This window comes from Microtus oregoni, unplaced genomic scaffold (genome assembly GCF_018167655.1).
Source record: "Microtus oregoni isolate MIOR12 unplaced genomic scaffold, Mior012 000048F_ref0000485, whole genome shotgun sequence".
NCBI lineage: Eukaryota > Metazoa > Chordata > Mammalia > Rodentia > Cricetidae > Microtus > Microtus oregoni.
Genome location: NW_024543222.1, coordinates 13,432,793 through 13,456,078, shown reverse-complemented (window position 1 = coordinate 13,456,078; position 23,286 = coordinate 13,432,793). Strand labels below are relative to the sequence as shown.

The 23,286-nt window shown below is 42.5% G+C and overlaps 1 protein-coding gene across 1 annotated transcript in view; it reads right to left on the bottom strand.

Moving 5' to 3' along the window:
* Ern1 (endoplasmic reticulum to nucleus signaling 1) overlaps positions 1-23,286 on the bottom strand; it is a 91,060-nt gene that overhangs the window by 22,123 nt on the left and 45,651 nt on the right. Inside the window, exons 3-9 of the mRNA XM_041635812.1 lie at positions 17,980-18,013; positions 16,062-16,134; positions 10,833-10,905; positions 8,393-8,515; positions 4,163-4,264; positions 2,432-2,693; positions 791-869 (exon numbers count right to left, since the gene is read on the bottom strand). Of these exons, the coding sequence (XP_041491746.1) occupies positions 791-869; positions 2,432-2,693; positions 4,163-4,264; positions 8,393-8,515; positions 10,833-10,905; positions 16,062-16,134; positions 17,980-18,013 (746 nt within the window). The remainder of the gene's footprint in view (positions 1-790; positions 870-2,431; positions 2,694-4,162; positions 4,265-8,392; positions 8,516-10,832; positions 10,906-16,061; positions 16,135-17,979; positions 18,014-23,286) is intronic.

Below are 23,286 nucleotides of genomic sequence, written 5' to 3'. Positions count from 1 at the left end.
ATGAGCTTATAGAGGCAGGAGTGACCCCAGTAGCCAACCAACTTCTGGGTAGACAATGTACAAACAACCAGCCCAGACACTTGTCCAGATCAGGACAAGTGGCCAGGAGTGTAATGTCCCAGACACACAGTGAATGCTCAAAGTAGGCTGGGAGCCTGAAGAGGCATGGAGAGGACACAAAGGATGGAAGAAGGAACTGAGTAGGGAAAAGGAAGTGAGAAACCAGCAACACGTTCAGAAGAAAGAACAGGGAAGTTTAGGGATTGTGGAGAAGATGTGTTTGTCTGGACCATGTAACTCCCTAGAACCAACAGAGAGGTAGAAAGATATGGTAGGACTAGCTTGAATAAAGTCTAAGGAGTTTAGATCTGAACACAAAAGCCACGGGGGTATAACAGCATTTCCTGGCTTTAGGAATCTGTTTCTGTCAACTATTTTGCTTTCAAAGTAGAATGTGGATATACAGTTGTTCATGAGTCTTACAGCTCTGTGTTTCCTCTTCTCTCTCTCTCTCTCTCTCTCTCTCTCTCTCTCTCTCTCTCTGGTTTGTGTTTTGAGACAGTGTTTCTTTGTGTAGCTCTGGTTGTCTTGGAACTCGATCTGTAGACCAGGCTGGCCTCAAACTCAGATCTGCCTGCCTCCTGAGTGCTGGCACTAAAGGCATGCGCCCCTACCACCCAGCTCATTTCTTCTTCTTAACCAGGTGTTCACAGAAAACTCAAGCCACTTTTTGCTCAAAGGAATAAAAGCAGCTGAAAGACAGCATCTTTGGGTCCCACAGCTGACTCACCACTACAGCAACCCCCTCGTGCACCATTGAGGGAGAGGCATAGAGGCTGGTGGAGTACTTCCCGACATACAGGGTAGGCCTGGAAAAAAAAGAGAAACATACATTTTGAAATCATTTCACATCCAAACCCCACAAAATGTGGCTTCTAAGAGATCAGAATTATAGACTCAAGTATTACCCCACCTCCCACATAGCCCATGTGACTCCCACAAAAACTAGCAAGGTGGCAGGGGTACTGTAGGGTTGACAGGACAGCAGAACTTCAGGTCCCAGCTTCACCAGTCACCTTACAATGGTAAGTCTCACTTTCCTTAGCTGCAAAACGCCAGGGCTAGACTACAATGAGCCCAGTACAGCCTGAAGAAAGGGCAGTATCATGACCAGCAGAAGACTGAAGACTCAGCACCCACTGCCAGATTCTCAGGTGACCCTGAGCCAGCAGCCTTTCAGAACCACCACCTTCAGCATCACCATGCTGCTGAGGGCTTCCTGAGGATACCCAGGGTGAATAGAGGGACGGGCAACTGCTCCATTCCAGATGCTGAGAGCAAAAGGAATGCAGAGATGCATAAAGTAGGAGGGTGGTGCACACCTGTAATCCTAGTATACATAGTATGTTTGGGGCCAGCTTAGGCTCATGAGACCCTGTCTCAAAGAAAACAAAACAAAACAAAAAGAAAACTCCAATCCAAACTGAGGGATATTTCCTGGTAATCTGCTCAGGTAACCTACCTCAGACATCACATGGGTCTGTCTAGTAGCAGCATGAAAACAGTGGGAGCCGTCCCTAAGATCCTTATGTTTGCTACTGTCAGGAGCCTTGGTGGGTCTGTCATCTAAGAAATTATCCAAACTTCTTTTAACAAATACCTTCCACCTAAATGGTGCTTCACTATAGCCAACACTTTCACATACATGATCCTATTTTAACTTCCCTACAAATCTATAAAGTATGAAGGTGAAGCCTAGTCTGCTAAGTGACTACCAGGCTTTTCCCACATGGGGACGAAGATTACAAGCCTGCTGAGTCTCGGTCACTTACATCCTAACACTTTTTTCTCCCTGATTTTTAAAATAAGTATGATGTACAATAAAAAATTTAATGTTAAAAAATTCCAGGTAGGTATATGCCTGTAATCCCATCATTTTGGAGGTTAAGGTAGAAAGACGGATAAGTTTGAGGCCAGCCTGGGTTACATAATGGGACTTTCAAAATCCATAAGCATAATGCAGACTCAGAGAAAGAGATAAAGAGACAGTAAGAGACACACAAAGTTTGAAGCATAAAGGAGTACCCCATGATTCGCATTCTGAGGTTCCCAAATGAGTCAGTGTTTCTTGTTTGTTTGTTTTTCAAGACAGGATTTCTTTTTGTAGCCTTGAATGCCCTGGAACTCCCTTTGTAGACCTGGTTGGCATCAAACTCAGAGATCCACCTGCCTCTGCCTCCCTGCTGGAGTTAAAGGTGTGCACCACTGAGCCAGGATCAAAAGCAAACCAGATCAACTCTTGATCTATTAACCTCAGAGATGTCTGCCCACCCCTTGACCTCCTCCAGTATAGGGTGCACTATACTGCAGCAGTCCCAGAAGGTTATGGCTGTCCTTTGCTGCCTGATCCGTCCCAACTCCTCCAACTCACGTCAGCTTGCTCTTGGCCTCTGTCTCCTTGGGGAACGGATACTTCCATTTAGTAATGCGTCCCACTTCTCCAGACATGAAGGTCAAGTAGCGTAGAGTCTCCACAGCGACGTTGATGTGCATCACCTTTCTCAGCCCCTCCCGCTGCCAGACATAGAAGGCCACCACAGGAGAGGCATAGTTTTGGATCCACAAAACATCCCCAGATTCACTGTCCACAGTTACCACCAGCCCATCGCCATTGGACACAAAGTGGGACATCTCTGTAAAGATCAAACAAAGCATGTCAACCACATCCTCAACCGTATCTTCTACTCTTTTAGCAAGCTGCAGTCATTTCATTGAAGAGAAGAGTTCTGGAATATTCCCAGGTCATAAGAGTCCACTGGTTTTCCAATGAGCTCTTCAGTATCAAGACACTGAGAGATGCCTGGCTTTTAAAGTAAAACAGGCTTATTTTCCCACCTCCCTGCTATTTTCTTTTAAACTAGTCTATCTAATAAGCAAGGGTAAATCTTGAGGGGAAAGGAGTTGATGCGGGTACCCACAAAGCTGACATTTTATAGCAATCATTTAAAACCTGTGACTCAAACTGAAATTCAGATCTGTGTACATCTGACCCCACAAAGAGCCACACAGAGACAAAGTGTGTGAGGTCCTGAGCCAGAGAGAATAGTCAAACTTTCAGATACCAATGTTAAGATAAAAAAACTTAGGTTGCACAGTTATATCTGAGTTGCAGAATGCTAAAACTAGAGAAGTAATTAAGAGTATGAACCATATTTAAAAATGGTCTTCTTTTTCTTACTGTGGTTACTAGGGATTGAATACAGGTACTTAGGATTGCTAGGCAAGACTGTTTTTTTTTTGTTTGTTTGTTTTGGTTTGGTTTTGTTTTTTTGAGACAAGGTTTCTCTGTATAGCCCTAGCTGTCCTAGAACTAGCTCTGTAGACCAGGCTGGCCTCAAACTCCCAGAGATGCGCCTGCCTCTGTCTCTCAAGTGCTGGGATTAAAAGTGTGTGCTACTACTGTCTGGCTTGTTTTGTTCCAAGCTTGTTTTGTTTTTGAGACAATCTCTCTATATCTTTGGCTTCCCTGGAATTCACAGACAAGGGTGGCCTTGAACTCAGAGATCTGCCTTCCTCTGCCTCCCTGGTACCGAGACTAAGGGTGTGTACCACCATGCCCAGTCTGACAAGATTTATAAGATTTATTTGTTTTATGAGTACAAGTGAATACCTGCATGAATGTATCTATGTGTAACACACACACACACACACACACACACACACACACACACATATAAACTTGTATGTCTGGTGTCTGTGGAAGCTAGAAGAAGGAATTTGATCTCTTGGAACTGGAGTTACAGGCAGTTATGAGTCACCATATACTGGGAACTGAATTCAGGTCCTCTGGAAGAGCAACAAGTGCTCTGAGCCATCTCTTCAGTCTCCTAGAGTGGCCTTCTTGATGGGGTTATGGATAACACATGCTAATGTTTAATTCTATTATCCATGGGCTGGTAGTAAATTCCTTCTGTGATACATAGGGACTCAAAATATGTGCCTTCCCTTTTCTCTAGCTAAAGCTATCACCACTTCAAGCCTATAAAAAAATCCAGAACTTGGTGATGAAGAGTTAAAAAAAAATTCTGCTTTCTGGAGACCATTCTATATGTGGAAGGTGCCAGCCCAACCTTGAGAGTGTCCTTTCATCGGGTACACTTACTGTAGTCCACGTCATCCTCGGGCAGTGAGGCTGCATAGTCAAAATAGGTGGCATTCCAACGGAGCTCTCGGGTCTTGGTGTCATACATGGTGATGGTGTATTCTGGAAAATACAGATTAATCAGTACCATGAGGGGGCTGTACAACTTACTAAGATGTAATACAGTTACAACAAGAAAGTTTTCACTAAATTGCATCAAGATTATTCGTGTGGAAGGGAAAGACCATGTGGAGGACTGAAGTACCAAACACATGCTATGCTCTGAAACCCACAGTTCACAGACTCCTTAGCTGTGCAATGGCTGTTTTATCCACTAAGTTACAGGGTTCTTTATTATGGAGTAATACATAGGTGAAATTAGAAATGGGTACCTAGAAGTGGGATGGCACCATAACAGAAACCTAAGACACCTGGCACCGACTTTGGGACCAGGTGATGGGAGGTGGAAGGGTGACAAGAGAAGTGTTACACAACTCCAGAGAACAGTGAGGAAACCACTGTGAGAAGGTAAAAAGGGGTAGCCTAGTCATGAGCTTATAGAGTAGACAAATTATAAGGCTACTGCTTGCAGTAACTTAGAAGATAGAGAAAGTCACCACCACCCAGAAGGGAAGGAAAAACATATGGTTATCCTCTTGGCTAAGGGAAGTAGACCAAATTGCTGGGGAGAAAATGGGATCTTGGGGATGGGGTGGGATGGGGGTAAGGGGAGATGGGGAGAGAAAAGGTAGAAGGGAAGGAGGGGGGACCTGGGGAAACAGGAGAATTGGGATAAAGGAAAGGTGGATAGGGGAGCACAGAACCACAATTCTTAGTTAAGGGAGCCACTTTAGGGTGGGCAAGAGACTTGACCCTAGAGGGGCTCCCAAGTGCCCAAGATGAGGTTCCCAGTTAGTTCCTTGGGCAGCTGAGGATTGGGAACCTGAAATGACCCTATCCTAGAGCAATACTGACGAATATCTTGCATATCATCATAGAATCTTCATCTGGTGATGGATAGAGATAGAGACAGAGACCCACACAGGAGCACTGGACTGAGCTCCCAAGGTCCCAATGAGGAGCAGAAGGAGGGAGAACATGAGCAAAGAAGTCGGGACCACGAGGCGTGCACCCACCCACTGAGAGAGTGGAGCTGATCTACGGGGAGCTCACCAAGGCCAGCTGGACTGTGACCGAAAAAGCATGGGATAAAACCGGACTCTCTGAACATGGCGAACAATGAGGGCTGATGAGACACCAAGGACAATGGCACGGGGTTTTGATCCTACTTAATGTGCTGGCTTTGTGGGAGCCTAGCCAGTTTAGATGTTCACCTTCCTAGATATGGACGGAGGGGGGAGGACCTAGGACTTACCACAGGGCAGGGAACCCGGACTGCTCTGTGGACTGGAAAGGGAGGGGGAGAGGAGTGGGGGGAGGGGGAGAAGGGTGGGAGGAGGGGGAGGGAAATGGGAGGCTGGGAGGAGGTGGAAACTTGTTTTTTTGTTTATGTTTTTTTTTTTCTTCTTTCCTCAATAAAAAAAAAAAAGATGGTGGTGGTGCATGCCTTTAATTCCAGCACTCAGGAGGCAGAGGCAGGTGGATCTCTGTGAGTTTGAGGCCAGCCTGGTCTATAGAGCTAGTTTCAGGACAGGCTCCAAAGCTACAGAGAAGCCCTGTCTCAAAAAACCAAAGGCTGAAAAGGAAGTTCTAGCCCCCAGCACTTAGGAAGCAGAGGCAGGTGGATCTCTGTGAGTTCAAGGCCAGGCTGGTCTACAAAATTAGTTCTAGGACAGCCAGGGTTACACAGAGAAACCCTGTCTTGAAAAAACAAACACCAAAAGAAACAAATAAGTAAAATAAAAAGGAAGTTCAGAGTTACCAGCAGGGAGGAGAAAGGTCCCAGGTCAAGGTTAAAATCAAACTCAGGTGAGCCTATAAAACCCTTCTTAGAGACCTAAGAAAGATTTAAGATGATACCTTGGAAACCCCTCTACTAGCTAGTCATAAGAATGCTGGCCAGGGTACTCCCACAATCTCAAGCAGACAGTTGTGATAGGGCCTTTATCTAAGGGACTAACTACAATTTGACACATGGGAAACCCACCAAGTTTTTAAAGGAGTAATATTAGTACAATAATCAGATAATATAAGGGGGTGGACTCCAGACTCCCTACTTTCAATAAAAAACAGAATGAGAAAACTGTAAAAGGCATTTCTTTTTCTTTTAAAATTAAAAATATATATGCTTATTCATTTTTCTTCTAGGTGCATGTGTGCTTGACATCTGTACATTATATGTGTGCAGTTCTGAGGAAGACAAAAAAAGAAATTTGGTCTGCTAAGATTAATGCTACAGTTGTAAGCCACCATATGGATGCTGGGAATTGAAGCAAGGTCCTCTAGAGGAACCTCCAGTGTTCCTAACTGCTGAGCCATCTCTCCAGCCCCTAAACTAGCCATTTCTGATGAAAAAGGAAGCACTTCTTTCAAAGGATAGAATCAAGAGCCACTGAGAACAATACAGTAAGGAACCAATGTCTGAGAGTAAAAGTTGGTTCCACAAGGAGTTTTCTGTACCTCAGGGTAGGAGAACCTGAAAACAAATGCCTGGTTGGATTTCAGAATTACTAAGGACCAGCACCTTTTTTTTTTTTTTTTTTTTTTTTTGGCTAGTTTTCCTCTCAGAGTTCAGGCTTAAACCCAGAACTCTATACATGCTAGGCAATCTCTCTATCACTGAGTCACATCCTCTACCCTTTGCTCACCTCTTTTTGAATGGGAATGTTTATTACAGCCACCTTGTCTCATCACTGTGCATCACGCAAATGGAGGGAAAGGCACAAGAGCGAGAACTCTTCCTCCCTATGCCCCTCATTTGTTTGTTAAGATAGGGTTTCATATAGCTCAGGCTGGCCACATGCAGCCAAGGCTAGCACTGCATTCCTGATCCTCCTGCCTTTACTTCCCACATGTTAGGATTACAGGTGTGGGTCACCATGCTCAGTCTCCAGATCAGAGATCCTCATCTGCCATCATGCCTGATGCAGATCCCCAGACAATGGATTCTGAGACCAATGCTATGATAGGATTTGGGGGATCTTGCTAGGGGGTGAATGTATTTTGTATGTGGAAGAGTTCACACTACTGCAGCCAGAGGGAAGGCTATGTAAGAATGCTGAACAGAGGATCATCATCACATCTTTCCTGTAATATGCAAGCCACTTTTTCTATCAAGAGGGTGAGTCTTTGTCTCCACCCTGGGCTCCGGACCTGCCTAATAACCTACTTCGATTGATGACTGAAGTAGAAGTAAGGCTGTGGGAATTCCAAGTTCAGACCTTATGAGGCAATCTAACATTCACATTTGCCCAAGAAGCAACCATGTCAGGAAGTCCAGGCTTTCCATATGGATGTGTGGGGGAAGTTTACATGGAGCTGAACCAAGATTCCAGACATGAGTCATCCCAGTATGAAGAACAGAGATGAATTTCTGTGTGGAGCTCTTCCTAATTCCTTAGTCAAAGAATTAGGAACAATAAAATGGTCATACTTTAAGATACTAGGTTAGGCAGCTTATTACATGGCAATAGATAATGGAAATAGTGGCTTTATGGACTAAGAACACACATTCCATTTAAAGCCAAAACTTGTCCAAACTCCTCCATTACCCCAATTCTACTGGAGACCCATAGTGTTTACACCTGTGTGAAGCTAGGCTTTACTTGATAAAAAGTAGTCCCGACAGCTGGAAATGAGGACACTTGATTTTTACAGGGGAGGATGGCTGCTGTAACAGGCCTGTCGGCTGAGAATAGAAGAGTAAAATGGAACATTCCTGAACAAGGTGGGAGCTTGAAGGCTGGGAAAATAGCTTTGCAAAGGAGGGAACTTTTGAGCAGTACTGTGGAAAAAGGGAGATTTATGTGCCAGAAGAGCAAAACCAGGCACACCTGGTAGAGAAAGCCATTCCATTGTGAGTCCTTAAAAACAGCACTGCTATTCTGAGAGCAGTAGGTAGCGTACCCAGTTGAAAACATTTCAAGTAGGGAAGTGCAGCAGCTGCATGATGGGGCTCAGGGTAGTCTAGACTACATTCCCTGGGGTCTCAAGAGTCTGAGAAATCTGGCTGCTTGGAGAGGGAAACTCTGGCCACTTTTTGGAGAACAAATCCAGTACCAGAGGTCGGTGTAGTTTTGTCCCACTGACTCTAGAAACAGGCAGGTTGTTTAACAAAGACTCATTTCTTACCTGTCCGTCCAAGATACAGCAGGGAGGTGGATGGGCAGAGACTATCTGCAAAGGCCGATGATAAGGTCTGCTGCTTTTCTCCAGTCAGAAGGTCGATGACATACCAAATATCCTGCTTTTTACCTGGAATGTTAGTGAACACACTGTTAATACCCTTCCTAAGCGGAAATAAACAGCATCAACAAAGTAGCAGTTTTAACTATTCAAGATCCTCTCTGTGCTGGGAAATAGGCCTGAAATCCCTAGGAAGTTGGAGATCTTTCTATAGTGCTTTGGAAGTGACAAAATAAATGGCAATGTGAACTTTTTTTTAAAATTTACTTAATTTAAGTACATTGGTGTGAAGGTATTAGATCCTCTGGAACTGGAGTTACAAACAGTTGTTAGCTGTCATGTGGGTGCTAGGAATTGAACTTGGAACCTTCCTCTGGAAGAGCAGTTAGTGCTCTTAACCACTGAGCCATCTCTCCAGCCTGGCAATGTGAACTTAATAACTCTTTGGGCCGCTGAGTTCTATACTAATTTAATAACCTAAACCCAACATAAACATTTCTCTAAGATTTATAATCTAATTATAATATGAAAAAGTTCTCTTAACTTTCAAGTTGGGTTTTATTGCTTTGGATAACTATCTTAAATATAAAAAATCTTAGTCGGGTGGTGGTGGCGCACGCCTTTAGTCCAAGCACTAGGGAGGCAGAGGCAGGCGGATCTCTATGTGTTTGAGGCCAGCCTGGTTCTACAAGAACTAGTTTCAGGACAGGTCCCAAAGCTACAGAGAAACCCTGTTTTAAAAAACCCAAAATAGATAGATAGATAGATAGATAGATAGATAAGCTTTTAAAAAAATTGATAAATCTTGCTTATCCTTTCCCCGCAAATGAAGATCTATATAAATATAAGCACACCTAGGGGTTCTTCTCCTGGTAACTATGATACTTATTCCTCAACATCCCTACCAATTACCAATTAGCACACATGTGAAGCAGCACATAACTATAATTAGCTAGTACCTGTGACTAGTCAGCAGAGTTGCTGTAACCTGATGCTAAAGAGGCTAAAGTTATTTCCCCCTTTGTTTCTAGCCAGTAAACTATTGCCAGGTCACAAGTTATACCTCTTGCCTTGGTCAGCTGATTATGAACACGCAGACAGCACAGCCACATAAACGCTTTTTAGAAACATTTAGTATATGTATCTAAAGTACAGATGGTGTGGTGTATCTGAAGGCCAACACCGTCAACTATAATGTGTGCATTTCTATTCTGTAAGCCATGCCTCTGGACATTTACGTTTTCCTACTTTAACAGATGTTTCCTACATTCACGTTCCCATGGAAGCAGAACACAGAGATGCCAGAGAAGGGCACAGGGTACCAGAATTTGTTAAGGCTATACTTAGCTGTAACAGATGTAACACACTAGATTCCACACAGGTACAACTTGTTTGTGGATTCTAACCGTTCTCAACAACAAGGTCTTAAAATGAAAAAGATTTGAATATAGAGAATAAATTATATACAGATAACCATGACCATTAATACCTTCCATCTATGTGACGCACATCTGGTTACTTCAAGGGCCACTGCAGTCTGTATAATCTACCTATAGCTATGAGGAATGGATTGAGTAACTATCATGCTCATAAATATACTCAGTGAACTCACTTAAGACATGGAACAAACATGGTGGAAACACAATACCCTAAGTTTATCACATATGATGAATTGCTGGAAGACAAATAGAGAACAATGATACAATCAAAAGATGGTCATATGGGCCCAGGGCATGGCCCAGCAGAAGGAAGGTTTGTTGGCCATTTCCTATGAATCTATTCCTCATTCTAAAAGGTTCCTACAAGGATGCAGGAGTGTCCCTAGCAAAACTTAAAAAACTGGCCTGCATTTGAGACTTGAAAATGTACATAGATCTCCTGAGGCATGAATAGGCAATAAGCACTTTCAGTTCCTCAAAAAGAAAGCCACTATATAAACACAGGCTATTATTGCTACTAGAATTTCAAGATAAATACAGTTCTCCTTTGTGCTACAAATGCATCTTTATTGACATTTTGGCAGCAATGTGCTAAAGAAAAGCAAGTGACCTGATGATTTGGAAGCTATGACCCCACAGGTATGAAGACAGCTTATCTAGTAAAGCTGCTAAGTGCTGCTTCTACCAAATATTCTGCTAGCAGGAAATACTAGGAAAGCCCTATAATTAATAGGCAGGACCTGGCTTCCCTTCCTTAGCTCAGACTATTGTACTCAATTTAATTTTATTCATTTGCAGCTAGGTATGTTGCAATCATGAAATAACAGCAGTAGGCCAACCCAGCAGCTAAAAGCTTGTTAAATGAATAACCATATTAATGACGTCAATTCTTCCTCAGAAGGGGAGAGCTCTTTTTTAAAAAGAAAATAGAAAATGGGAACTCTTACCCATGTAGAGGATTCCATCTGAACTTCGGCATGGGGATGCCTGAACCAATTCTGGGATGGTAAAGGGGAGTTTCTTTAAAAAAAAAAAAAAAAAAAGTAAAAAAATAAGTTAACCAAGTCTTGTGAAATTGCTGTAATTCTACCAAGCATGCTGTTTGTTACCCAGTTCTTCTAAAAACAGAGAAGCACACTGCAGATGGAGGCTTCTAATTGGAACCTAAGGAGGAGGTCCTGGGCTTCCACATCTACTTCCAACAGCCTCTAGGCTCTCTGGTCTCTGAACTCTGTACACCAACTCATTTGACACAGGATGCACAGGTCCCTCAGGTTTCCTGTCCAGGTATTCCCTGAGGGTTCCATAAATCTTTTCTAGAAGATTACAAAAATGTGGAGAGTAGCTGGGCAGTGGTGGCGCACGCCTTTAATCCCAGCACTCGGGAGGCAGAGGCAGACAGACCTCTGTGAGTTCGAGGCTAGCCTGGTCTACAAGAGCTAGTTCCAGGACAGGCTCCAAAGCTACAGAGAAACCCTGTCTCAAAAAAACCAAAAATAAAAATAAAAATAAAAAATGTCTTCAGCCGGGCGATGGTGGCACACGCCTTTAATCCCAGCACTAGGGAGGCAGAGGTAGGCGGATCTCTGTGAGTTCGAGACTAGCCTGGTCTACAAGAGCTAGTTCCAGGACAGGCTCCAAAGCTACAGAGAAACCCTGTCTCGAAAAACCAAAAAAAAAAAAAAAAAAAAAAAAATCTGTCTTCAAAAACTGACCCAAAGATATCCAAGCTAGGTAGAATGACAATGACTTTTACCATGGGAGGATCATGACATTAATGCTGAAAAGAAGCAACTTAGAAGACAGTCAAGGCTCAAGGAAAGGAGAATGGTTACATGGACAACACAAAGGTCTGGGTTTTAGTATTTCATTTACTAAGTAAGTAATTCTCTACTGAAAACAGAGCCTTTGGGTTATAAAAAGGAAGTTATGGTAGGTGCCAGGAAAAGAAACTCCAAGAACTCCCAATGTTTCAACACATTTCATCATAAAACTGCCTCTTCTGGGCCCACAGCTGACCTCTGAGCAGCCCTTTTGGCCACTGCTTGTTTCGGTGAACTTTATTTTTGGAACAGGCCCTGAAACTGCAGGTACCTGCTGTTAGGCTTCTACTACACTGTCACCTTTTCTCCAAGGAATAAAAGATTTTTTAGTAGTATTGATAAACAGAGCTGGCCCAGCATGGTGGCACAAGCCTTTAATTCCAGCACTCAGGAGGCAGAGGCATGTAGATCTCGAGTTCAAAGCCAGCCTGGTCTACAAAGCAAGCTCTAGGACAGACAAGGCTACACAGAGAAACTCATTCTTGAAAAACAAAAAATAAACAGAGACATAGATATTAATTAACTATTTGGATTTTCTCATCATTCCAAAATTCAAACTAAATCTTAGAAAAAGGAAAATGACGGCAAGATGGAGTAATATCTACTAGAGTTTTGCCAGATGCTTTTGGAATCACTCTGGAATCTTGTGCTCCAAGACAGATACTATCACAGCTGAGAGCGCATCCTTGAAAAAGCACAGCTCTTTAAGTACAAACACCAATCCTGGAGCTTTGGTCTTTGTACATTCTTTGTCTTGTCCAGGTTCAGTTTCTATACCTCTAACGTGGGGACAACAGTCATAGATAGGTTAACAAGATGTTCAAATGAAGTGATTTATCCCAAACACTCCACAATACATCTAGCAAACAAAATGCTTAAAACACAGGTATGTTTTACGTGATGTGGAGAGAAACCAATGCAGAGACATGTGGAGGGTGAAGTGCATGCAGCTCCACCCCTAGTCTTGCCTTTCTCTTTCTGTATCTGCCCCAGGTGCTCGAAATCTAATTTTAAAATATACATTTGAGAGCCCACGAGAGTCCACTCAAGGGTCTAGACCAGGGGTTTTCATCCTTGGCTGCACCTTAGAATCATATGAAGTCTTTCAAAACTTCCTTGTAAAGTATTACATGCAACCAGAATGGCACACATAAGCATAGCTCAGTAATGTGCATCAAGTCAACATATCTGCTACTAACATCCATATCATTCTAGCTCTCTAGAAGTCCCTCTAGGCCTTCTGTCATTATTAACTCTCTTGGGTAACTATTATGTTTACTCCAAAATCAACAGAATGTAGTTTTTCTTGGTTTTGAGATTTATATAAATGAATCCTTCAGTATGTGGCCTGTTCTGTCATATTTTACTTAGTGTTATATTTGATAGATAGATCCATGTTGAATGCACTTGTAGACTGTTGGCTCTTGCAGCTGAACATTCAACTGAACAACTATCTCATAATTTATCCATTCTACTATTGATGTATTTAGCTAGACTCTATATTTTGCATACAATAAGCAGTATGATTGAATAAATAATTGTCCTGGTTGTTGTATTGTCAACCTGACATGGGCTGGAGTCATTTCAGAAGGGAAACTCAACTGAGAAATTACCCCCACCAGATTGCTCTATAGGCAAAGTCTGTGGGACATTTTCTTGGTTGATGATTAATATGGAAGGGTTCTGCCCACTGTGGGTGGTGCCATCCCTGAACATGTGGTCCTGAAGTGTACAGGAAAGCAAACAGCAAGCCAGGAGGTACAAACCAGTAAGTTGCATTCCTGCATGATTTCTGCTTCAGTTCCCACACCTGGAGTTCCTGCTGTGACTTTCCTTAGTTACAGGGTGTGACCTGAGAGTTGCTGAGATGAAACAAACACTGTCCTTCCCAAGTTGTTTTTGGTCCTGGTCTTTGCACAGAAGTAGAGACATGCTACACAAGGTCTTTTGGCTTTCGGGAGAACATACTCACACACTTCCCTTGGGCCCATGCCTGGGAGTTACTGGGTTGTAGGTTCTGCCACATATGCTGCTGAGCCAGTTGTACTGCCTGCATCTCCCAGTGGACAGAGCTCTGGCTACTGGCATCTCCACAAACACAAGGTCTCTCTTTCTTTGGCTAGATATTCCAGACATTATATGCACACTGGGTAGGAGTGGTATTGTGATTTCAATTGTATTTCCCTAATGACACCTTTCATGCATTTATTCACCATTTGAACAATTCTTCTATCTTTCTATTGGTTCATCTTTTCTTCTTTTATTTATTTTTTTAAAACAATATTTTCTCATTTTACATACGAATCCCAGTTCCCCTTTTCTCTAGTCTTTTTCTTTTCTGGTGTTTTGAGAGTCTGGCTGGTCTGCAACCCACTATGTAGCCCATATTGGCATCAAATTTACAGAGACCTGCCTGCCTCTGCCTCTGTGCTGGGATGAAAGGTGTGCACCACTATGCCTGTCTTTTTCTAATTACACACAGGAATTCTTCTGGTTGGTTATTTGAGATTGTCTCATGTAATTCAGACTGTTCTCAAACTCCCTATGTACCTGAGGATGACCTTCAACTTCTGATCCTCCAGTCTTCACCTCTTGAGTGCTGGGATTAGAGACATGTGTCCCCCATATCCAGTTTTTGCAGTGCTGGGGATTGAACTTGGCCCCTATAGGAGTTGTTTTTCTTTTCTAAATATGGATTTTTTTTTTCTGTTTTCCAAATGTTGGGTGTGTGGACTACAATATTTTGTGGCCTCCTTTCTTCAGGAAAAAATAAAGCTCTCAATTTTATTCTAACCAATGTATCAACCTTTACCTAAATTTATGGCTGGTATATTTAAAAGTATCCTATTTAAGAAATCATTATGGGCTGGTGAAATGGTATCCTCCTCTGATCTTTACTTATACACTCATTGTGGAATGAGTGGGTGTACACACACACACACACACACACAAATAAGTGTAATAAAAATGTTTTAAAATTATGACATATTCTAAGACCATGAAGTTCTTCTAGTACTTACTCCTAAAGCTTTATTATCTTGCATCTCACATTTATTAATATGTGATTTGTCTGAAACTGATTTTTATGTGGATGGATTTAATCAAGATCTCTTATTTCTACATGGATACCCCACTGATCTATTTGTATTTTCACTACCTTGTGCTGGAGAGCAAACCCAGAGGCCTGTATCAGGCAAGTGTTTTTACTACTGAACCACATTCCCACCCCAAGACTTACACTATTTATTAAAAGAGGCTCAGAATGTCTTTTAAAACATTTTAAAAAATATATTTCATTTATTTTTATGTGTATAAGGATTTGCCTAAATTGTGTCTGTGTATCACATGTATGCAGAACCCAAGGTGGACAGAAAAAGGTGTCAGATGCCCTGGAACTGGAGTAACAGATGGTTGTGAGCTGCTGTGTAGGTGCTGGGAACTGAACCTAGATCTCCTAGAAGAGACCTTATAGCTGAGTCATCTCTTTAGCCCCATAGGCTCAATATTTTTTTTCAGCATGCCTCAGGTTATTATTACAATGTGTAGAAAAAGTTGAGAGTTACTGATCTAGAATCCCAAGTGGAGATGGCAGTAGACTATCACATGCTTCTGCTAAAAAGAAAGCTTATCTTTCTGAAATGAGAGGGGTGGAGAAATCTTTTAATATTTTTATGAATTTATTCATCTATGTGTTCTGTAAGGGGGACTGAATGCATGCCACAACACATATGTGGAGGCCCAGAGAACAACTTATAGGAGTCAGTTCTCTCCTTCTACCATGTGAGCCCTGGAGAGCCACCCTGGAAGTGCCCTACCCAGAGTCAACTCACTGGCCCAGTAAACAGTATTTAAAAGTACATTCCTTTTGTTGTTGTTGTCTTTGAGACAAGCTTTCTCTGTGCAACAGTCCTGGCTGTCCCGAAACTCAATGAGATCTGCCTGCTTCTGCCTCCCAAGTACTGGAATTAGAGACATGCGCCAACACCATCTGGCTCAATTTTGTTTTGTTTTGTTTTTTTGAGACAGGGTTTCTCTGTGTAACAGTCCTAACTGTCCTGGAACTAACTTTGTAGATGAGGCTGACCTCAAACTCACTGAGATCCTCCTGCCTCGGCCTCCCAAAGTGTTGGAATTAAAGGCGTGTGCCACCACTGCCTGGCCTCAAAAAAAAATTTTTTTTTTAAAGCTCATTTAGAAAGCTCTAAACAGGCACTGATGCCCATGCCCCATACCAGATGATCTGAATCAGAATCCCCAGCAATTTGTATGAAGCTCCTAGGTGGTCTCACTTGCAGGTGCACATAAGGACTTAGTTAAGAATCCAGAGTATACAAAGAAGCTAAATATTCTCACCGTAAGGCCTTCGTTGTTCTTGCCTCCAAGTGTGTACAGACTGCCATCATTGGGATCTGGGAGGAAAGCAGGCCTAGAAATTAAATAATAACCATCAATGATAAACTATAGCTCAGGACACAGAACAAAAGACCATAATGATCAAATTCATGTAAAATCATGACATGGAGGATGAGAGAGAGAAACAGACAGGGAGAGACAGAGAGAGAGAGAGAGAGAGAGAGAGAGACAGACAGACAGAGAGGAGAAAAATAACCTGAGAAAGAAAAGTCATATGAAGAGCTGGAGAGATGGCTCAGAGGTTAAGAGCATTGCCTGCTCTTCCAAAGGTCCTGAGTTCAATTCCCAGCAACCACATGGTGGCTCACAACCATCTGTAATGAGGTCTGGTGCCCTCTTCTGGCCTGCAGGCATACACACAGAATATTGTACACATAATAAATAAATAAATATTAAAAAAAAAGAAAAAGAAAAGTCATATGAAGCCACAGAAGTAAATTGTCTTTTGGTCAGGGCACTGTGGATGACAATGAAATAAATGAAAAGAGCTTAGCAAGTCTGCTTTCAACTTCTATATCTACTGTATGTGAACATCAACAATTAATATTTAGCAGCAACAGTTTCATGTATAAACAGGCCAAATCTGTAGTTTTATTTATTCTTCAAATTTCATAAATACATATGTAATGTTTTGATCGTATCCATTTTCCACACTCCCTTCTAACTATCCCTACACCTCCCCTGCTATGTATATGTACCACATATATGCCTTTTGGCTCTCCTGGTTAGGGATGGTTGTGAGCTACCATGTGAGTGCTGAAACTGAACCAAATCCTCTGTAGAAGCAACAAGAGCTCTTAACTGCTGAACTATCTCTCCAGCCCCTCTTTTTAATTTTTAAAAAACAATCTACAAAATCTAATTAGTGTTGCTCATATCCACTTGTCATTTTCAACATACTTTTATTTCTTAAAGTATAGCAATAAAAACAAACTCTGAAAGCCTAACATAAGAGAATCTGTCAGGGATACAGAGCAAGGTCTGTTAGTAACATCCCACAAGAAGACTCAAATTGATCCTCTGCAGGTGAATGTGCTAAAGATGGAATTATAATTAGTGCCATGAAGAATTCTTTATCAAATCTCTTTTCAATTTGGGTTGTCCATCATTTCAGGCTCTTACAGGCAACAATGTTCCCTTGAACACCACACACTCTAAGAGCAGGTTACATTCCCCTTTCCTCTCTGTGATGTGATACAGTGAACAGAGAGAGAGCCAGGGAGAAAATGGTTCAGCAGTTAAGAGCTGTCTACTCTTCTAGAGGACCCAGGCTCAATTCTCAGCACCCACATAGTGTCTCACAACTATCTGTAACTCAAGTCCTAGGAGATCTGAGGCCCTTTTCTGGCCTCCATGGGCACCAGGCAACACACGTGATACCCAGACATGCATGCAATCAAAACAACCACACACGCACATGTATATTTAAGAGAATGAATAAATAAATAAATTTTAAAAAAGAGAAATTCTGACTTTGGAATTTAGTTCAAAACTCAATTTAAGTTCCATCTCAAGTTGCCAGGCATAGTGGTGCATGCTTTTAAACACAGCATTCATGAGGCAGAGGCAGACAGATCTCAGTGAGTTTGATGACAGCTTGGTCTACACAGCAAGCTCTAGGACAATCAGAACTACATAGTGAGACCTTGTCTCAGAAAAAAATTCCACTTCAAACAACTCGTTTTAATATTACTTGCCCTCCTCACCCAAGGACCAGAGGTTTCTAACAATCACCCACCTAGAAAATTTCTACATCTCAAAAATTCTTGCTACACTTTAAATTTGTGCATGTATTGTGCCTGGCAACTAAATAAGGTGATAAATTAAAAGGAAATACTAAAGAGATGAGGAAACTTACTCTTCCACGTGTGTTGGGACCTGCAGGACTGGATCTGTGCAAAAGAACAAGAAGCATCATCAGCTGGGCTCTGAAATGTCAGGCCCTGGAGGCATCCCAGGACCAACTTTCAAGCTGTACCAACAACTAAGGCTAGCCTGTACTAGCTAAGTATGAGAGGACACTTCAGGAAACACACAGAGGCACAAAGGTTAAGTGCTTACAATTCTTACTAAGACTAGGTAGAGGGGGTTGGAGAGATGGCACAGAGGTTAAAAGCATTTGTTGTTCTTGTAGAGGAGTCAAGTTGGACTCCTAGCACCCACATGGTGGTTCACAGCCATCCATAATTCCAATTCCAGGGGCTCTGATGCTCTCTTCTGGCCTCTGAGGACACCAAGCATGCATGGTATGTATACATACACAGGCAAAACATTCACATACAAAATAAAATAATAAATAAGTCTAATAAAATGTTTATTTTTTTATATGTATGAGTGGTTTGCCTTCATGTATGTCTCTGTGCCACATGCATAAAAAGTACCTGCAGAGGCCAGAAGAGGATATTGGAGCCCTGGCAGTGGAGTTACAGATAGTTGTGGATCGCCATATGTATGTTGGGTATTGAAGCCAGGTCCTCGGGAAGAGTAGTCAATGCTCTTAACTCCTGAGCCATCTCTCCAGTCCACCTACCAGAAGAACTTTTAAAATCTGAAATTAATAGTCTGTTGTCAGATACCTAGATATTTCCAATAGGAAATGCCATATTTTGGATTCATAACTGATGCTAACTGGATAGTAAACACCCCATAGCAGCTTGTGGCAATCCTATAGACTTCAAGTGTTGATTCCCTTTGATCCACTAACTGTATCTCCGTAAAATCTAGCTTAAAATAGTATAAAATACAGGAAGAGCTATTTATACAAAGATGTTCACAGTAGCATTATAAATAAGAAACTATTCTTTGATAAGGTTAAATTATCTGTTTTGCAGAAAATTAAGGCCTCTTAAAAAGTCCTAATAAAAAACTTTGTTGTTAATTTTGTTTTGAGACAGGGTTTGACTGTGCAGCTCTGGCTGGCCTTGAACACACAGAGATGCTGCTCAATGAGGCAGTACTGCCAGCAAATCCCCACAGCTACAATCAAGTTGTACACTCTAGGGTAAAAAGGAGGGAAATGGTCAAACAAGATTTTGTATGCAGAGTTCTAGATTCTAGAGGCACACGATGACAGACAGCTGTCTGATCTTTTTGTCACCTGGGATTCTCCTGTGAAGTAAAGTCTTTCGAGCCTTATCATATATTGACTCTGCTTTAAGAGCAGCCGATGCTCACAACAGAGACATACACCACATGTGGTCTGCAGGCAGCAAACAAACAATTCACTAAACCAAAGACACCGCAGGAAACAGGGTGAACTTTCAGCCCATAAGCACGTGTTTATCTTTCCCATTAATCACCTCTCAGTACACTCTCACAAACAGACTGATGCAAGAGACAGGAAATAAAGGCACACAACACTCACTGAACTGAAACAAACCAGGCAAGGTGCAATTAGGGTCCAGAAACTCCAACTCAGCCCCAAAGCTATGCAGCCAGCAAAAGCAAGAATGTCACATTCCAAAGAGAACACAGCAGTATAAGAATCATTTGTCTTTTTTGCTTACTTCAGTCATTTAATGGTGTCATATATAAAACAGAAGGAGACACTGCTAAAAAATCTAGCAATTATAAAAATAAGACATGGATGTTAAAGCATTTGAATTCCTGTTCACAGCCTGATCTTTGCTGTATAGTTCACTCAGGCTCATGGACTCATCTCCAGAGGAAGATTTCTCTAGCTTATTATGGCTTATCTACTGGCCCTCTGACTTTTTGAGGCCTCAAGTCTGAAGGTACACCCTGCATCATAAGATTCAGGGGGTCAAGGGCTAGAAAGATGGGTCAGCAGGTAAGAACGCTGGCTGTTCTTCCAGAGGACCCGGGTTCGATTCTTAGCATCCACATAGCAACTCAAGTTCCAGGGGATCTGACACCTTCACACCAAGGCACATAAAAAAAGTTAAATAAAATAAAATAAAACACAGGATGTCAGCCGGGCGGTGGTGGCACACGCCTTTAATCCCAGCACTCAGGAGGCAGAGGCAGGCGAATCTCTGTGAGTTCGAGACCAGCCTGGTCTACAAGAGCTAGTTCCAGGACAGGCTCCAAAACCACAGAGAAACCCTGTCTCGAAAAAACAAAAAAAAAAAAAAAAAAGACACAGGATGTCAGTGGGAAACAAAGTACCTGGGCCAACAATATCAGTATTAAAGAATCATCCTTACTTTCTAGTCTTAGGAAGAGAAACTCTAGGGCTGTGGCCATATGGTTGCCTTAACACTCCTCATCCACTCTATTGTGTGATGTTTTACTCTTTTGTTTTTTTGGGAGGCCTGCTCCCAAATAAATCACACACAGAGGCTTATTCTTAGTTGTGAATGCCCGGCCTTACCTTAGCTTATTTCTTGTCTGCTTTTCTTAGCTTAAATTATCCCAACTACCTTTTGCCTCTGGGTTTTTTTATCTTTCTCTATTTCTGTATACCTTCCTTTCCTTCTTACTCCGTGACTGGCTGGATGGCTGGCCTCTGATGTCCTTCTCTCCTTGTTCTCTTGCTCCTCTTTCTCTTTTTAATATTCTCTGTCTGCTAGACCCACCTATCCTTGCTTTTGCCTCGCTATTGGCAGTTCACCTCTTTATTGGGACCTTCGGGTGTTTTAAACAGGCAAAGAATCACGGCTTTACAGTTAATCAAAGGCAGCATAAATCAAAGTAACACACCTGAAAATAATATTCCCTAACACCACTCAATATAACAGGGTACCTGGACAAGCTTCTGCTAAGGTACAGGCCAGGTTAACAACTCAGAATGAGGTTTAACAATGGCCTTTTCCACAATACTTTTCTTCTTGAAGAATCATTGGTGGCCAGGCACGGCAGTACACTTGTGTTATTCTAACACTTGGGAGCCTAAGGCAGGAGGATTCCAAGTTCAAGGTCAGCCTGGGCTAGTGAGACTTTGTTTGGTATGGGAAAAATCCAAGATTTGCTTGAAAATAGTACAGAGGGGCTGGAGAGATGGCTCGGCAATTAAGAACACTGCTCTTCCAGAGGTTCTGAGTTCAATTCCCAGCACCCATGGTACTTCACAACCACCTGTAATAAGATCTGGTGCCAACTTCTGGCCTGTAGGGACGCATTGAAGGCAGAACATTGTATACATAATAAATAAATAAATAAATAAATAAATAAAAATAAATACATCTTAAAAAAAGAAAATAGTACAGAAAAGAGTTGAGTAAAGGGCAAATTAAGCAAAAAGTGGCAGACTGCTGACAACTTGCTAGAAATGGAATCAGGAACATGGAGTCTTTTCACTATTTTCTGTACATATTTTTGGAATTTTCTACACCAATAACGATTAAAGATAAACAACAAAAATAAAATTAAACATCACTTGAAAATGTGTGATGAAAGATCAACAGGGAAAACATTTTTTGACTTACTAATGAGAACTGTATCAGGCAAGACTCTAGCAATCCACAGGGCTCTAAGCAAATATTTCTGCAAAATAGGCCAGCCTATCCATATGGAGCCAGATAAGGGTAAATGTCAACCTCACTGAGCTGTTTTACTTACAGAAAGGAAAAGGGGGGGGGTGTTATGGTTTTGGTCCCTTTAAGAGACAAGCCACACCCATTCCCCTCCCCATCCGCTGAGGCAGGCTGATCTTCAGCTTCCGGCCTGAGCTGGCTCTCTTTTCCATCTTCCTCTCGGAGAGGCAGAAGTGAAGCTTTTCTCTTCCCCCCTTCTCTGTCTCTTTCTCCTCCTCCTCTCTCTCTCTCTCTCTCTCTCTCTCTCCCTCTCCCCTCTCTCTCTGTCCCCCCCTTCACCCTTCCTCCTCCATAACCCCCTGAATAAACATTCAACCTCACCCTGCATGTTGTGTCTATCCATGTTTCTGTCTTCTGCCCGCCCGCCATGTGTCTCCCTGCCTGGGACCAGCCATTGCTCAAGGATCAGCAGCCATCTCTGCCTGGGTCCCACTGCCTGCTGCCACATGGCTGCCACCACTGCTCTGGGACCAGCAGCTGTCTCTGCCTGGGACTGGCTGCTCCCAGGGCCTGCTGTCTGCCGCCACATGGCCTGCCGCCACCATTTGGGACCTACAGCATTTCTGCTGCCTATTGCCACTGGGGATCTTGCAGCATTTTTTTAAAAAAGAACAACAGGGGGTATAAAATGGGCGTAATTCAAGGTAAAAGTGAAGTTAGCAGGTAAAGCCATGGGGAAATACCACTGAAAACAATGTTTGGTCTCTCCCAGGAGTACCTTGGGAAGAAACCAAACTGCTAACTGTTGCCCTTCCAGGAACAGCCACTGGACTCAATTCCACCAGCTGGTGTCCAGCATCCCAGGCCAGATCAGGTGACATTTACTACTACCATACTGTGCTAATCTGATCTTTGTTAACCAGAGACAAAACTGGCAAAGCAGATGACCACACTTTCCTTTGTCCAAGCTTGTCAGGGTGGAAGTGCTCCTATCTCCAACAAGAGTGCTGCCTTGCTCCATCTGGAAGGGCATTTCCAGGTTCCTGCTCAAGCCTCTTCTCTCTCAATATAACCAGCCCTAATCACAAGGCAGGGGAGAGTCTAGGTCCCTACCTGGAGCTATTCTCTCAGCCTCCACTGTCCAAATTACTCCCTCCATCTTCCACCCAAGACTAGCATCTTGAGTATCCTATATGACTTTTTTGTTTGTTTTGAAAATAGATTTTTTCATACAATATATTCTGATTACGGTTCCCCCCCCATCTCCTCCCAGATTCTCTCTACCTTCCCACCCATCTAAATCCATGCCTTCTCTCTTTCTCTCTTTAAAAAACATTAAAAAAAAAAAAGAACAGAACAAAGCAAACAGAAAAAGCACAAGAAGCACATATACAAAGAGAAACACACACACAAATGAAAATTCCAGTGCTAGGATTGAGTACCCTCTATTGTTAACAAAGTCCAACTTCTTCTTTTTTGTTTTGTTTTGTTTTGTTTTTTTGGTTTTTCAAGACAGGGTTTCTCTGTGGTTTTGGAGCCTGTCCTGGAACTAGCTCTTGTAGACCAGGCTGGTCTCGAACTCACAGAGATCCGCCTGCCTCTGCCTCCCGAGTGCTGGGATTAAAGGAGTGTGCTACCACCACCCGTCCAACTTCTTAAACCCACATGGGACTGCATAATTGAATATGGGGGTCAGGAAGAATTTGGCGAGAGTAGAAGTTTTTTGAACG